This window comes from Myxozyma melibiosi (assembly GCF_037950935.1).
Source record: "Myxozyma melibiosi strain Phaff 52-87 chromosome Unknown BZA70scaffold_5, whole genome shotgun sequence".
In the NCBI taxonomy this organism is placed as follows: domain Eukaryota; kingdom Fungi; phylum Ascomycota; class Lipomycetes; order Lipomycetales; family Lipomycetaceae; genus Myxozyma; species Myxozyma melibiosi.
Genome location: NW_027042919.1, coordinates 541,696 through 557,185, shown reverse-complemented (window position 1 = coordinate 557,185; position 15,490 = coordinate 541,696). Strand labels below are relative to the sequence as shown.

The 15,490-nt window shown below is 52.4% G+C and overlaps 8 protein-coding genes across 8 annotated transcripts; 2 read left to right on the top strand and 6 right to left on the bottom strand.

Annotated features, from left to right (window-relative positions):
* Window positions 1-145: 145 nt before the first annotated feature.
* BZA70DRAFT_278282 (uncharacterized protein) lies at window positions 146-1,331 on the top strand. The gene is made up of 3 exons (XM_064912575.1): window positions 146-329; window positions 408-530; window positions 613-1,331. Exons 1-3 carry the CDS (start codon window positions 299-301, stop codon window positions 1,167-1,169), a joined length of 711 nt encoding a protein of 236 aa, XP_064768535.1. The 5' UTR covers window positions 146-298; the 3' UTR covers window positions 1,170-1,331.
* BZA70DRAFT_278281 (ATP-dependent rRNA helicase RRP3) lies at window positions 1,332-3,174 on the bottom strand. The gene is made up of 4 exons (XM_064912574.1): window positions 2,789-3,174; window positions 2,631-2,724; window positions 2,500-2,571; window positions 1,332-2,444 (listed from the first exon to the last, which is right to left on the bottom strand). Exons 1-4 carry the CDS (start codon window positions 3,017-3,019, stop codon window positions 1,357-1,359), a joined length of 1,485 nt encoding a protein of 494 aa, XP_064768534.1. The 5' UTR covers window positions 3,020-3,174; the 3' UTR covers window positions 1,332-1,356.
* On the top strand, window positions 3,175-4,759 carry BZA70DRAFT_278278 (ribosome biogenesis protein SSF1). The gene is made up of 3 exons (XM_064912573.1): window positions 3,175-3,340; window positions 3,412-3,573; window positions 3,645-4,759. Exons 1-3 carry the CDS (start codon window positions 3,326-3,328, stop codon window positions 4,710-4,712), a joined length of 1,245 nt encoding a protein of 414 aa, XP_064768533.1. The 5' UTR covers window positions 3,175-3,325; the 3' UTR covers window positions 4,713-4,759.
* Window positions 4,760-4,819: 60 nt separating this feature from the next.
* BZA70DRAFT_295283 (WD40-repeat-containing domain protein) lies at window positions 4,820-7,690 on the bottom strand. The gene is made up of 3 exons (XM_064914482.1): window positions 7,288-7,690; window positions 6,170-7,216; window positions 4,820-6,109 (listed from the first exon to the last, which is right to left on the bottom strand). The coding sequence occupies exons 1-3, from the start codon at window positions 7,459-7,461 to the stop codon at window positions 5,150-5,152; spliced, it is 2,181 nt and encodes a 726-aa protein (XP_064768532.1). The 5' UTR covers window positions 7,462-7,690; the 3' UTR covers window positions 4,820-5,149.
* A 544-nt stretch (window positions 7,691-8,234) lies between these two features.
* Window positions 8,235-9,195, bottom strand: BZA70DRAFT_238322 (t-SNARE; the record flags this gene model as incomplete). Its single annotated transcript, XM_064910443.1, has 4 exons — window positions 8,235-8,290; window positions 8,364-8,646; window positions 8,708-8,784; window positions 8,841-9,195. 4 exons carry the CDS (start codon window positions 9,193-9,195, stop codon window positions 8,235-8,237), a joined length of 771 nt encoding a protein of 256 aa, XP_064768531.1.
* Window positions 9,196-9,819: 624 nt separating this feature from the next.
* BZA70DRAFT_278271 (t-SNARE) lies at window positions 9,820-11,211 on the bottom strand. The gene is made up of 3 exons (XM_064912572.1): window positions 10,530-11,211; window positions 10,179-10,458; window positions 9,820-10,118 (listed from the first exon to the last, which is right to left on the bottom strand). The coding sequence occupies exons 1-3, from the start codon at window positions 11,007-11,009 to the stop codon at window positions 10,045-10,047; spliced, it is 834 nt and encodes a 277-aa protein (XP_064768530.1). The 5' UTR covers window positions 11,010-11,211; the 3' UTR covers window positions 9,820-10,044.
* A 682-nt stretch (window positions 11,212-11,893) lies between these two features.
* Window positions 11,894-12,482, bottom strand: BZA70DRAFT_289419 (Mss4-like protein; the record flags this gene model as incomplete). The annotated part of the gene is made up of 2 exons (XM_064914110.1): window positions 11,894-12,289; window positions 12,354-12,482. 2 exons carry the CDS (start codon window positions 12,480-12,482, stop codon window positions 11,894-11,896), a joined length of 525 nt encoding a protein of 174 aa, XP_064768529.1.
* Window positions 12,483-12,536: 54 nt separating this feature from the next.
* Window positions 12,537-15,488, bottom strand: BZA70DRAFT_160720 (P-loop containing nucleoside triphosphate hydrolase protein). The gene is made up of 3 exons (XM_064909780.1): window positions 15,182-15,488; window positions 14,886-15,073; window positions 12,537-14,812 (listed from the first exon to the last, which is right to left on the bottom strand). The coding sequence occupies exons 1-3, from the start codon at window positions 15,253-15,255 to the stop codon at window positions 12,903-12,905; spliced, it is 2,172 nt and encodes a 723-aa protein (XP_064768528.1). The 5' UTR covers window positions 15,256-15,488; the 3' UTR covers window positions 12,537-12,902.
* Between the last annotated feature and the right edge of the window lie 2 nt (window positions 15,489-15,490).

Below are 15,490 nucleotides of genomic sequence, written 5' to 3'. Positions count from 1 at the left end.
GATAAAGAAATAGCCAGTCTTGGATATATCTCAGAAAAGACGGGTTCAAGTGAGCCAGATCCAAGGTTTACAGTTAAGCGGACGCCCGAGGACCCCGCTGATAAAGCGCGAAAGTAAAGAACTTTCTTCTTCTCGCTCTCTTCCTCTTCTACCCTATCGCTCCTGAGTCATCTCACTCGACACCTTCTCTTATTGAATTCTAGGAGGAATACCAGACACATTTGTTTTGGTCAGTGATATTGGGAATTAGTAATTGTTGGATATAGTATATACTCTGCAGGCAGAACAAGTATCGAAAATGTTTACCGGAATCGTTGAAATGATTGGGGGTACGTCCTTTCTGCAATTGCAGTTATACAGTCTCTTGTTTGTAGAAGAGCAAGAGGAATACTGACAATTGGATACAGAGGTGAAGGAGTTTATTGAGCAAGATACCTCGGACGTCGGAGGATACGGAAGCTCGATCGTGATCACCAAGTGTGAGCTTATCTTGTCGGACGTCCATCTTGGAGATAGCATCGCCGTCAACGGTACGTCTCTCTGTACTCATTGCACATTAGCTGCTGCCTTGTCTACAGCATGGAACTACTCATGCCTAATACGTCTATCTAGGAACCTGCGTCACCGTCACCGACTTCAACTCCACAGACTTCAAGGTCGGCGTCGCGCCCGAGACCCTTCGACGCACCAACCTCGGCGAGCTTCGTCCGGGCGACAAAGTGAACCTCGAGCGCGCGGTCGCGGGCCACGTCCGGTTCGGCGGCCACTTTGTGCAGGGCCACATCGACACCACCGCCGAGATCCTCTCGATCACGCCCGACGGCAACGCAAAGACGTTTTGGTTCCAGCCCAAGGATTCTGAGATCCTGCGGTTCGTGGTCGAGAAGGGCTTTATTGCTGTCGATGGCGCGAGTTTGACTGTTATCGATGTCGACGAGGAGGTTCGGAAGGGGTTCTCTGTCATGCTGATCTCGTACACGCAGGAGAAGATCGTGACTGCGAGCAAGCCTGTCGGCGCGACCGTTAATATCGAGGTTGATTTGATGGGCAAGTTGTTGGAGAAGCAGGTCACCCGGCAGATCGATAACCAGCTCAAGGGGCAGCTGAATAACACCCTCGGAAGCATGATTGACAAGGCTATCGATGAGAGAATGAAGCATATCCGTTAAGGTGGTATTGAGATTATTTTGTCTAAAAAGTTATGCGTTAGGGGAAGAGGTGTTTAATGATGTTGACGTCCTTTCTCTTTTAATTGTTTATGGGTGTTTTCTGGCTGGTAGCTGTTTACAGACTAAATCTAATCCAAACAACTTTTAATATTTAATAACTAAAGTACATTGCACAGCAAACCCCAAACTACCTCTCCTCTCTGTCCATATCGTCATTATGCTTCCTCTTCTTTCCATGCGTGATTCCATCGGTCTTGCGCTTCCGCTGCTTAGCGTGCAACTGCTTCATCTCATTAATCGCCTCTCTCTGCGCCTCGCCCACGCGCTCGCTCAGCAACATCACCGCTTCCTTATCAATCGGGTACTCATCAAGCTTCTTCCCCAGCACACCTTCTATCCGCAGATACAGCTCGAGATCATACTGCGTCACGAGCGACAAACTCTTACCCGCCCTGCCCGCGCGCGCGGTTCGCCCGACGCGGTGGATGTAGGCTTTCGAATCCGTCGGGATGTCGTAGTTGAGCACGCAGTCCACGAGCGGGATATCGAGACCGCGCGCGGCGACGTCGGTCGCGACCAGGATCGAGCGCGCGCCGGACTTGAACTTATTGAGCGCGCCCAGGCGCGAGGATTGGGTCATTTGGCCGTGCAGCGGGATCGCGGGGAAGCCTAGGCTGCGAAGCAGGATCGCGAGGCGCTCGGTGTCGTTGCATGTGCGGGCAAAGATGATCATGGACTGGCCCGCCATTTCGTTTACGAGATAGACTAGGTACGTATCCTTGTGCTTGAAGGGGAAGAAGAGATACGACTGCAGCAGTGTCTTGACGGTCTCGTACTTTGTCGACACGGCAACCCGTACTGGACTCGCGAGCGATGCGCGCTGGAGCTTCTCGACTTTTGAGGTCATGGTAGCCGAAAACAGCAGCGTGCGACGCTCGGTAGGGATAAGTTGCAGCAGCTTGTCGATAATCGGACCAAAGTCCATATCAAGCAACCGATCGGCCTCGTCCATGACCAAGTACTTCAATCCTCGCAGGCTGAACCCCTTTGTGTGCTCTAAATGATCCATTAAACGACCGGGGGTAGCGACGATAACATGTGGCTTCTTGCCGAGCGCGACTGATTGCGACATCATGTCCATACCGCCGACGATGACGGCACAGCGCAGGCCAATGACTTGGCCTAGAGATTCGAATTGCTCGGAGATCTGGTACGCCAGTTCGCGTGTGGGGGCCAACACGCAGGCAAATAGAGGAGACGGCTTTTGCCAAAGAGCTGTAGATGATTATTAGCAAAAGTTTGAGACGACAGGATAATCGTTTGTACTCACCTTGTAGAATAGGAATTGCAAAAGCAGCGGTCTTTCCACTACCCGTCTGCGCCAACCCGATAACATCACGTCCTAAACCCCAGTCAGCACACGTCTAACCCAACAGTAAAGCATATCAAGAAGAAATATACCTTCAAGAGCAACCGGAATCGAATGAATTTGAATCGGCGTAGGTTTCTTGAACTTCATCGCCTTGCATGCCTCGCAGATCGGTTCGATAACGCCCTGAGCACACACTGTTAGCACTTGCTGTCTCCGTATATCGATCGTAGAATAGCTGCAAACATACCAACTCTTCAAAGCTCTCTATTTCTTTCTCACTTGTTGCTTCTTCTGATTTCTCCCCTGCTGTCTCTTCCTCCTCCTCCTCCTCCTCCTCCTTTTCTTCTTCCTCCTCTTCCTCACTCACATCCTCCTCCTCCTCCTTCACCACCTTCTTCTCCTCCTTCACCCGCTTCACCTTCCCACCCTCACTCTTCTTCACCTTCTTACTCTTACTCTTAATCTCTTTAATCGCCATATTCAGTTCCTATATCGCACGATACTGTTCAACTGCTGCGCTACAATCAAGACACTCAGAGAAGAAAACCGAGCGAAAGAAAAAAAAAACTCCCAACCCGCCGCACGCGTTTTTAAGGTTTTCAGATTTTTTTTTGTTCTTCTTCCTCGAGCTCTGCTTCTTCCTTGCAATATCTGCTTTCTTGCTGTTTTGTCAGGAGGTCTTTTGTTGTTGGTTTAAGTGGGATTGTATAGATTCTGAAAGAAGGAAAGAGAGTTATTGGATATTTATACAATACCTTCTTTATAGAAGGAGCAACTACACACCATGGTCAAACGCAGAGTACGTCAATCAACCACATCTGATCTCTTTCTCTCCTCCATCTCAAGCTAACCTCCCTTCCTTCCCAACAGACAAAAAACAGAACCCATGTGGCGCAACCCAACCCGGTCGATGCTGGAATTCCGCAGTCGATGGTGCTCCGAATCGGAGGATCGAGCGTCGGCGTGAGTCTGTCGCAGCTGGTGCTGGATGTGAGGACGGTCATGCAACCGCATACTGCTGTCAAACTTCGCGTATGCCGATACTGTTCTTTTGAATGAGGATGAGGTTCTATTCCTGACTAACACGATGATTTTCTCTGCAGGAACGGAAAGCGAACAAACTCAAAGATTACCTCACGATGGCAGGCCCACTAGGCGTCTCCCACCTCCTCCTCTTTGCAAAGTCTCAGTCCAACGAAACAACCCTCCGCATCGCGCACACCCCTCGCGGCCCTACCATCCACTTCCGCGTCCAAAGCTACTCGCTCTGCAAAGACATCCGCCGCGTGCAGCGCCACCCTCGCACGCTCGGCCCGGACGCGCTCGAGTCCCCGCCCTTGCTGGTCCTGAACGGGTTCCAGCCGCCGCCGACGGCGGAGAACGCGACGGATAAAGCGCACTTGAAGCTGATGACTTCGATGTTTCAGAACATGTTCCCGGCAATCACGGCCTCTGCGTCGGCGCTGAAGAAGATCAAGCGGGTGATGCTGGTTAACTTTGATCAGGAGTCGGGCGAGGTTGATATCCGGCACTATCTGATCTCGACCAAGACGCTTACGAAGCCGGGACGGAAGATTAAGATGGAGATAAAGAATGAGGAAGAGGATGCGAGTAGCAAGGATATAGACATGGCGGATTTCGAAGACGAGGCAAACGATCGCGACGCAGGAAGCGACGACGACTCTGACGCTGAAGAAGAAGACGACGACGAAGACGAATCCGAGGACGAAGACAAATTCCTGCCCTCGGCACCATCCACCGCCGCGCGCGCCAAGCTGCAAAAACTTCTCCTGGCAAAGAAACGGCTATCGCGAAAACTCCCACACCTCGGCGCCAGCAAAGATATCGCCGACTACGTCCTGCGCGAAGACGCCGAGATGAGCGCCGTCACGTCCGAGTCTGAGGCTGAGGACGACGATCTGTTTGACGGATCGATACTCAACAACGGGCCTGTGCGGAAGGGAAGCAGCAAGGCGGAGAAGAAGGCGGTTAAGCTGATTGAGGTCGGGCCGCGGATGAGGTTGAAGTTGATTAAGATCCAGGACGGCGTTTGCGAGGGTGATGTGTTGTATCATGCGTTTAGAAGCGCGGGACCGGCGCCGAAGAGGGCGAAGAAGTCAAAGAAGGAGAAGAAGGAGAAGAAGGAGCGGGCAAAGGAGGAGGAGGAATAGAGGTCTAAAAGTTTGATTACGTTACGCATGTCTGTTCTATCATAAACGACGGTTGAGACAAATTTTGTATATTACCTAAATATATCACTGAGATTTTGATCATATTCAGTAGGAGGTCTCTTTAACAAACCATCCGCACCTCTATTGCTCCCGCCAGACTAATGGAGAACTAAACTGTAGAAGCATCAAGCGAGTGCGGATTCCCTTTACCACCTGGTCATCTTCATAGAGTGAGAGAACATGAAAAGAAAAAGTCCATTATAATACTAAACAAAGAAAGCCGAATAACAAAGAAAAAAAACCCAACTTTTTAAAAAACAAAATGTCAAGCACAGTGGAAGATATGATGGATGAGATAGATAGGATGAACATGACAGGACCATGGCGTAATCAACGAGTCGAACAAGGGGAGTAAAAATCTAGGGAGGTCGTGGGATTTACGAGGTGATCTTCTTCGTCAGCTTTGATGATGTACCGTTCGTGCTGCCTCCGACTTTCTTTCGCGAGCCGTTGACAGCAGGTGTTCCATTACCGTTCGTGACGAGTCCGTTAGTCTTTGCCTGTTTCGATGGCGTGCTGCTGCTGCTGATCGAAGCGGCGCTTTTGACGCTCGAGTTGTCATCTGAGTCAACAGAGAGCCCGGACCGTTTCCGCTTCGGCATGCGTAGGATCGGAATATCGAGGCTGAGGTCGAGAGTAGCCATCCAGCTCGCGCCCCAGAGCCACAGCCTACTCGGCGCGTCCGAGCCCTCGATATATACGCCGCAGCATTTATCGACCAGGTTATGAAACTCGCTTGGCACGAACTCCGAGTTCCGTCGCGACCAAGCCGTCATTCCCTTCTCGGACACGGAGAATTGCAGGACTTTCATCTCGGCTGAGATCACGACGATCGAGTCGTTGTCGGGACAGAATGTGACTGCGGATGCAAAGACGGGGATTTTGGGAAGCGTCCACACGAGGGACTGCGTGGGCCAGTCGTAGATATCAACCCGGCCGCCGAGCGTCGCCAGCGCGAAATACTTTCCGTCATCGGAAAACGCAATGTGATTGATGTTATCAAGATATGGCAGCGCAGTCTTGACTTTCTCCTCATCGTCATCGTCAGAGGATATAGTGGTCGGAGAATAATCCAGCTCGGCGAGCGACTGCGGCCCTATTGTGTAGCTGAAAACTTCGGATTCGTGGTTCACCATCACGAGGTTCTGGCTCACGGGATGAAACGCGAGTAGAGTGCATCCGCGGTCGGCAAGAACGGGAGAGCTGGTCTTTTTGACATTGTAGACGAAACCGTTTTTCGAGGGAAGGAGAAGGAATAGCTTGACTTCTGACGCGGTAGCGACGGCGAGGTACCGAGCGTCCGCCGAGAGCGCAACGTGAGTGATATTTTCATCATTCTAGAAAAGCAGTTAGTAAAAACAAATTCTCATAGGTGATAGCGGGGGTAGAGAGCATACATTCAGGGTCAAGGACGCGACCAGGCGCTTAGTCTTTGGCTCGGTATCAGCACCGCCAGGAAGTTTCTCAAACTTCCGCAACGACCAGACTTTAACCTGGTTATCGCTCCACAGCGCGACCAGTCTTTTTGAGCCAGAACTGTGGACATAGTGTCTCTGCGGGCAGACCGCGATCTTTCGGAACGCGGCGTCCATGAAATGCTCGACAGAGTTGATGACGATGGCTTGCTCTACGCCACCGGAGATGAGCCAGTTAAGCGACTTTGATTCGTAGAGGGATAGCGCGCGGATGTCTTGCGCGTGGATTAGTCGGCTGGACATGTTTGCCCACCGGCGGAGTTTGCTGTCGACGATGGAGTAGCGGACGATCTTGCGGTCGACGCCGGCGGAGAAGACAGAGTCTGAGGATTCGTTGCCGGCAAGGCAGAGCACGTCGGCGTCGTGCACCTGGAACGACTGCAGCAAAGAGAAGTGTGTGGCGTCCCAGAACTTGACAGCGCCGGTCGAGTCACCAGAGACGATCGTCTTTCCGTTATTGAGCACGAGCACGGCCCAAACTAATGTCTGCTCGCCCTGCGCCTTGTCGACTCGCATCGTGCCAATGATCCGCCCGACCGCGCTCGCGCTAGTCGCCTCGGTCCCGTTCGGTTCGCCGACATCAGCCGAAGCAACCGCAGCCCACACACGGATCCGTCCGTCCGCGCAGCCGCCGACGACCTGCGAGTTGCAGCGCCAGGCAATGCTGAGCACTCTTGACTTTTGTCGCTGCAGGATCCGCAGGTGCTCGAGCGAAGCCTTGCCGCCTGAGATGTCGATGATCTTCACCGAGCCGTCGTCGCAGCCTGCGGCGATTTTCGTGCCGTCGGGCGAGACCGCGATTGACCAGACGATTCCGGCGTCGCAGTCGTGGTGCTCGAGCGGGAGACCGGTCTTGAGATCCCATTCGGTGACAGCGGTCGAACCACCGATAGAGAATAGACGGAGGTCGCCGTTACTGACTGACCAGGCAAGCCCTTCGATCGACCGATTCCGTCCGCCTTTTATAGTCTACCAGACAGTAAAAAAAACTCATTAGCCAACGCCCCAGAACTTTACACAAAAGAAAGGAAGCAGCATACAGTCTCGTGAACCCAGTTCGCGCGCGGATTCCAAATCTCTATATCGCCATTGGCGCGACCGACAGCCAGCCGGAGCGATTTGGGCGCGCTGCTTTTCGACGGCGAATGACTGAATGCGAGAGCGGTGATGGAGTGCGACGGGTGGTCGAGAAATTTGCATCGTCGGAAGTCCATGGCTGCTGATATGTACTAATGATATTTGCTGCTGATGCTGTAGTAAAAAGAGCAGAATTTTGATGCACCGGTCCAGGTGAAGTAAACCAAACAAACAACAACAAAAGCAAATGTGAAACCCCAACAAGCAGATCCAATAGCCACAGATCTAAGCTGCAGTGTTATTCTCGCGAAACCTGGTCAAATCCAAGAGCTGCAAAGTACTTGGATCCTGATTGCCGGTCCTTCGTATTTCTTTTGCTGGAAAAAAAAATTTATGGCGAGCAAGCAAAGTTCGAGTTGGGAGAATAAAACGGGCCCTAACCCGAACTTTAGACTTTGCGAGGTTTTGCTTCCCCGACTGCTACGAAGGGAACAATAGGATATATCAACAACTTGATATGATATCGCAAAGACAAGTACAAGTATCAGAATCGCTCATATTTATTAAGTCGCCAACGCGCTTTACAAGGGAAAAAGAAAAACATATGCCTCCAATAATACACAAAAGATCGGATGATAACAAAAGCACATTCCAAGCGAATGATCCTGCCTGGAAGCCCACTCAGAGAACTGTCCAGCAAGATATTAGAAAACTCAGAAAGAGATAGAAGACGCTTGCTTGACAACATAAGTTACAGGGTACCACGGGTGTCGTCTCGAAAGATCGATAGACCATCAAAAATTAGAGATAACTAGAACGACGAAAAGGTAGAGAAAAAGAGAAATAGGGAATAAAGAAAGGACTAAAAACACAGTTATACATCAAATTTATACACGTTACAACCCGAAGCTTATCTCGAGCCATAGACACCACCAAGGGTTGCAGCCAAGATGACAATGATAAGAACTAGATGATGTTAGTAGCTGATACCAAGATAGACAAGAACAGCTCAAATGCAAAAACCAAGGATATAACGTACTAACGATGATGAGGCAGAACCACTTTTTCTTTCTGGCGTTTTTGGCGTGCTTGACGGCGACTCTGGTCTCCTCGACACCCTTGTTGACCTCGCGCTCGACGCGCTTGGTGGTCTGGTCAACAGCAACAACATCCTCTCCCTGGACCTCGACAAGCTCCTCCATATCCTTAAACAGCTGGACAAGCTCGCCCAGGGTTCGCTCCATCTTCTGGATGTCCTTGTGTCGGTTCTGGACCTCAGTAAGAGCTGATCGGGCTTCGCCAACACGGTTGGAGTTCAGCAGCTATTCCGAGTTAGCGTACGTATTGCAAAGAAAGAAGTGATGGAAAAAGGAATGATCTTACAGCCTGCGAGAAAATCTGCGAGCCAGACTCGTCTTCGATAGCAGCGCGAACCTCTTCGTCGCTCGCGTCGGGTCGGACTATAAGGGGTTAGAATGACTATATGACATACACATATACAACGGTAATAACCCACCAATTCTGTACTGTCTCTCGGCACGCTGCTTGTACTTGAGACCATAGGAGGCCTCTACGCTCTGGTATCGCTGGATGGAGTCCATAAAAGTCTTTTTGACGGCATCGACCTGCACCCGCTTGGTGCTGTCATTCCGGCTCTTGCCCTCGAGGGACTTGACTTTATACTTGAGCGTGTTTGAAAGCTGCGAAGTCTCGGCGACGAGCGCGTCGATTTGCTTCTGGTTCCACTGATCTTGCTCGACGTCGATTTCGTTGAGCGAGCGGTTGTGCAAGGACTCGATCTTTGCGACGTTGTTGTCGAACTGGTGATTTGCGTTTTTGATGTCGTCAATCTCGGCAAAGAAGGCGGTCATGTCATCAGCGCCGTTGCCGTTCATGTTTGACATCTCGTAGCTCTCGCTGGAGGATGGAAAAAAAAGCACATGTTAGCAGAGAAAGAGGAGGATGGAATGCAAACGCGAGCTCTGGGCTGCAGCAGTAGAGGGATGATGAATGCGAGTAAGAAGAAGAGAGTATGCGTACTTGTTGTAAGCCATTTTGAGAAGGCTTTAGCAGAGGAACTGAGGGGAGGAGGGAGGGCAGTAGGCGGCAGAGAGTATTTAAGAGCAGGATGTCCCGGAACAGGATATCGCGCTAGAGAAAAGTGTAGACTGCGAGGCGGGGGTCAGCACACACCCAGAACGAAGCAGCAAAGAGCAACTATTCACAGAACAACACGAAGAAGAACTACACACCCGCAAAAACAGCAGAATAATGCGATAGAGCAGCGACGGCGAGAGGGCGGTCGGTGGTTTGGTTGTGGTGAAGGGGCGCCTGTGTTTGGACAGAGCGGCTGTGCGAGGCAAGATCCGGCCAGAAGCCACACGCGGCCCAATTGGGAAACCCTCAGCCCTGGAAAGGCACCCTGTGGCTCCGAGCCGAGAAGAGCCTCTTTGCCTGCTACGCCTCTGCTGCTGCTGCTTCTGCCTAAAAAGTCTACTGGCGCTGCGCAGAAATACCGTTTCATTTATTGTGTCCGTGAAATACCGCAAAAACAATCGTAGAACCCCGCCTGTGGACGTAGTGCTCCGCCGCTATGACGTCGTGCACTCGTGCCGCGCTGCTTTGGTGCCGAGCCTGCCTTGGCTCTCCGCGCGCGTTCATGAATAAATAGAGAAGGAATGAAAATAGAAGAACGCGTGGCAAAGACTGTTGTTTGTTGCTCAGTTGCTGCTGCTCTTTTTCCCAACAAACTTCACCAGAAGTGCAATTACAATGATGATTATAATCACCACAACTAGAAGAGATATAGACCGTTAGTAGACTTATACACTCCCTCAACCAGACATCAACTCACCAATCGCCAAACAGATCCACTTCTTCTTGCGCGCAGCCCTCGCAGAGTCCTTAGCCTTGCCCAGGTGAACATTGCCTGTCTCGATCTGCTCCGTCACCTCGTACTGCTTGTCGTCAATCTCCTCGAGCTCCTGTCCTTGCACCTCGACCTGCTCCATCAACTGCTCCATCAGCAACGCGACCTCCTTCATAGTCTGCTCGATCCTCTGGATCTCCTGGTGCCGATTCCGCGCCTCTTCGAGAGCAGACCGCGCTTGTCCTGTGCGGTCAGAAGAGAGGAGCTATATAGACAGTTAGTACGTAACACAAAGTAGAAACAGAATAGAAAGTAGAATAGAAAAAGCAGACGTACGGCTTGAGAAAACACCTGCGTAGCACCACCGTTGTCGACAGCATCTCTAATCTCAGCCTCAGACGCGTCAGGCTCGATGATGCGCAGTTGTCGCTCGACGTTCGCGCGCAGACGCTGACGGAACGACGACTCTGTCATGTGGTAGTTTTGCAGCGAGTCCAGAAACATCTTCTTCAACGCGCCGACCTGGAGCGCCTTTGTCGAGTCCCGCATCGATCTGCTTTCCAGCGACCGTATATTATCCTTGAGCTGTCTGGCCATCGACGCCGACCGCGCCGTGAGCGAGTCGATCTCTCGCTGGAGCGCGGTGCTCTCGGTCGGATCTGCTATGGAGTCCAGCATCTGTCGCTGCATGCCCTCGACCTTGGCCGTGTTGGCCTCGAAGACGACGATGCCTTGCTTGAGCTCGTCGACGTCGGCGAAGAAGCGGCTCATCTCGAGATCGCTCTGCTGCTGGTAGTTGTTGGACACGTCGTGCATTTCGTAGCTCTGAGGGTCGTCGTAGATGTCTGCCTGGCGGCCGCTGTTGCCGTATGTGCCGTCGTAGCCCCGGTAGGAGGCGGCGGGGGCGGCACATGGTGAGCGAGGTTCTGTGGGTGGTGGGGTTAGTTAGAGGATAAGGTGATGAGCGGCGGTGAAGAGTGAACAGAGATGCGGACCTGATATGAACCCTTTGACATGGTGCTGTTTAGATGTAGTCTGTCTGAGCGAGGAGGAGGAAGATAAGAGCAAGAGAAGACTGGTGTGGAGGAGGAATTGGGGAAGGAACTGGAGGAAGGAGAGCTGAGCTGCTCGTCTGCGCGGGTCACAAAGGGGTTCTCGGCGTAGAAGCCCTCACCGCCGTTCACCAGGCCTTCTATCTCTACAACTGCTTCAAAAACAGTAAAACTACTCTTCACATATATATCCAATGCTTGAATTTGCATCAATTGAATCGTCAGTCATCTAATTCTACAACCGGAGCTGCCGTGACCCCCTTCTCCCGGCCCTGCTCTGCACTATTTCGGGGCCCCGACGCGGCTGAAGTCACAACGCGTCGCGTACTTCGCTGCTCCAGCGCCTCAGCTCAATCGCAGCAAACTGTGTGAATCCTCTTCGACAGCAAAAACTCCCCGTGACAATAAACCCATATATACCCTGAATGTAGTAAAACAATAAGAAGAACAAGAGCAAGCATAACAATGATTAAAAAAACCCCGCCGTGGCTGCTGCGGACTCGTGCCGCTGGTGGCCAAACCAATACAATATGATATGTACAGAAACGAACTGTGCAGATCGTCCGATAATCAAAACAAAGAGCGCAAAGAACCCAAATCATATAGAGAACAAAGAAAAGAGGTATAAAGCAAAACAACAACACCAAATCACGCCCGGGTCATGAACTGCGCTTTCCGTCCGTGGCGCCCTCTCGCCACAGCAGGCACCATCCTCTTGAAGCTCTTTGCGCCATCGACCTTCTTCTGCCACGTAAACTTCTCGCCCATGTTTATCTCGCGGTCGACAGCCATGATCGACGCCTCCAGCAGCGGGAACGTCCGCACCTGGATCTCGTCGCCCCGGCTCTCGTCGCGGTGGTACGCGTGCGTCGTGCACTTGCTGCAGAACGTGCAGTGGATCGTGTGCCCGTCGGCGTCGACGTAGGAGTACACCTGCGGCGTACCGTGCTCGAAGCGGATCGCAGAGATCGACGTCAGAAGTATCCCGCAGAAATCCCCGCCGCCGAGCAGTTTGCAGGCGCGGCAGTGGCAGAGTGTGTGGCCCTAGAGAAAGTCAGCGGGGTGGTCGGCCAGGTTATCTAATCATCCAGCCAGGAGGAGTGCGTACCGGCAGCGCGCGTCCGTCGGCGGTGACGGTCCACTCGAGGTCGCCGCAGTGGCAGCGTCCGTGGAGAGTAGCGGGCGGCATGCGAGCTGTGCAGTTGTACTCTGTTCGTGTGTGCGTGGGTGCAGACATTGCTGGTGGGATTGGAGAGGGATGAGGACTGGGCTGAAGTGGGAATATTAATAGGTTTGGGAAGCAGAGCGGTCAGCGCCCGAACAGTGGCTCAGCTCGGCGTTTCAGCGCCCAACTTCTGGTTTGCGCAATTGGCGACTGCTTCTGAGCGCAATTAGTTCTCAAGTTGACGATTTGAATAACAGAATATGAACTATCGATTGAACTAGCAACTGCTGTTTATATACACAGCCAGGCAGTCTTGCGGCCAGGCCACTCAGCGTCGTTTGCTGCTGCCCTCGGTTACGACGGGATCTGGCTTCGTTTAACCTTCTTCTCTACCCGACATCTCCGCCTCTGCCTGCCCGCCTCGAGCCAACCATCTCTCTTTGTCTAGTTCTCTTCCATTCTAGCTTTATGCTTGCTTATCATACACCCTAATTACGTATATCGGCTCTTGCCCTCGTTCTTCAGACTCTTCTTCGCCCGCTCCCGCTTCTCCGCCCGCTCCCGCGCAACCTTCATCTTCTCCAGCACCCGCTCCAAGCTCATCCTCACGTCTCCCTTCTTGAACGTCCGCACGTCAAAGTACGCCGGCGCTAACTCAAACAGCCACTCCGGCTTAATCACCGTCACCGTGCGGATGTAGTTCTTCGTCGTCAGCACAAACTCGTTGTAAAGCACCCACTCGCCGTCCTTCTCCAACACCGTAGACGGATGCAGCAGCACATCCTGCTGGTCCTTCACCGTCACATAGTGCTTCCCGTTCGTCGCCTTCTTCGCCACCTGCATGAAGAACCCGCTCGTCAACGCCCGCCGGATGTTAGTGTAGTAATTCGGATCCTCGAACGGCGTGCTCACCAGATCCAAATCACTACGCTCCATAATCCGCTTCAACTGCACCCGCACGCTATCCGCGCTCTGTAGCGATCGCAGCGACAGGAAATGGTCGTAGCACCACTGCGACGGATTCGACTGTGCCTCGGGACTCTTGAACGCATGGTACACGTTCAGCAACGTCAGATGGTCGCCGTCCACGTGCTTAAACGTATTCTTCATCTCGTCCGCCGCCTTGCGCGCATTATTCGGCCGCACAAACACGTTCGGCACAGACAGCAGCGCCGTCAACGACAGAATCTCGTTCGAGCAGTAAAACTCGGGCGAAGTAATCAGCATCACCGCAAGCATCGGGTCCAGCGGAAAATCAGACGCAAGCCGGCCCAGTGCCGTCAGGTTTCCATCGTCGTCCAGACACGCCAGATAATTCAGCTCCTCCAGCGCGCGCATCATCGTCTCCGGCGCTGGCGGGTCCATAAAGTCAAAGTGCACCAAATCGTCAATGCCAAGCTTCTTCAGCTCCAACACCGTCGACGACAAATTACTCCGCAGAATCTCGGGGTAGCTCTGCTCGTTCAACTCCTTATTAAACGCTTCCTCTGTGTACAAACGGAAACACTTTCCTGGTCTCGTACGACCGGCTCGACCAGCCCGCTGCTGAGCTGACGCCTTTGAAATCGGCGCAACAAGAAGAGACTCCACTCGGATTCTCGGGTTGTACACTTTCTGCTTGGAAAATCCGGGATCGACCACATACACGATTCCATCAATAGTAAGCGAAGTCTCGGCAATATTAGTCGAGATAACAACTTTTCGTCCGGGAGGTCCACCCTTCACTCTCGGTCCCGGTGCTGGATCGAAAATCCTAGTCTGCTGCGCAGGCGGGAGAGATCCGTAAAGCGGGTACACCATGAGCTGGCCGCAGTCCGTCTCGCGGATCAGCTCATCTGCCTCGAGCGAGATCTTCCGGCACGCATCCTCAATCTCTTCCTCACCCGTCAAAAACAGTAAAATATCGCCCGGTGCCTCGGTCGCGTGGATCTGGAGCACGGTCTGAATCGCAGCCTCAAGATAGTTGTGCTGGTACTCTGGCGTGTAGTAGATCTCCACCGGATGCGTTCGGCCCGGCACTGCGAGCAACGGCGCGTCGTGGAAGTATTTCTGGAATTTCTGCGCGTCCAAGGTGGCGGACATGATAATAATCTTCAGGTCAGGTCGGCGGATCGCAATCTCCTTAAGAAGACCCATCAAGATATCTGTCGCAAGTGTACGCTCGTGAGCTTCATCAAGCATCACGCAGCTGTAACGCTCGAGGTTCGGGTCATTCATCGCCTCTCTGAGAAGCATACCGTCCGTCATGTACTTCAGCACGGTCCTGTTCGAGGTTTTGTCCTCAAATCTGATACTGTATCCGACTTCCTCTCCCAGACGAACATCCATCTCATCAGCAACGCGCTTGGCCACCGACATGGCCGCCACCCTTCGCGGCTGCGTACAAGCAACCATCCTGCCCTCTATATATATTTCCATAGTCAGCCAGCTAATTCATCACCACTAACATTCTAAATCTACAAGAGAAAAACATACCTATCTGAGGCATATCATCGTAGAGCACAAACTGCGGAATCTGCGTAGTCTTTCCCGAACCGGTCTCACCGACAAAGACCATGATCTGAGTCTTGTGGAACGTCTCTAGGAACTCCGCTCTTTGCAGGTGCACAGGCAGGTTACGTCGGGTCTTCAAAATCGTAAAGTATTTCTCTGAGAATTGGCGACTGGTGAAGGGGTTCAGAGGACCGTCCTGATACCAGATGTCAGTTCTTGTTTACCACCGCTTCTTGCGTGCGAGTCTGCACAGATACTCATAAAACAGCAACACATACCTCTGCCTTTGAAGCCTGCTCAACAGTCGTCTGATGACGAACAAGTCCGGCAAACAGATCCTCGCCATTTCCATCGCCCGAAATCCGCACCGCCGGCTTTCGGTGATTCAAGTCCTCGCTCCCGTCGTTCATATGGGCCAAGTACGGGTTTGCTTTGCGTTCTTCTTCAACTTTGGCTCTCTTGCTTGCACGTCCATCAGCCATCGTGAACAGGACTTTATCTGCTGGTGTCTAAGTAGCTCAAGTCGTGCGGGTATCAGCCAGGAACAGGAGCTAAGAGACGAAAGGTCTGATGAGAGAGTTATAGAG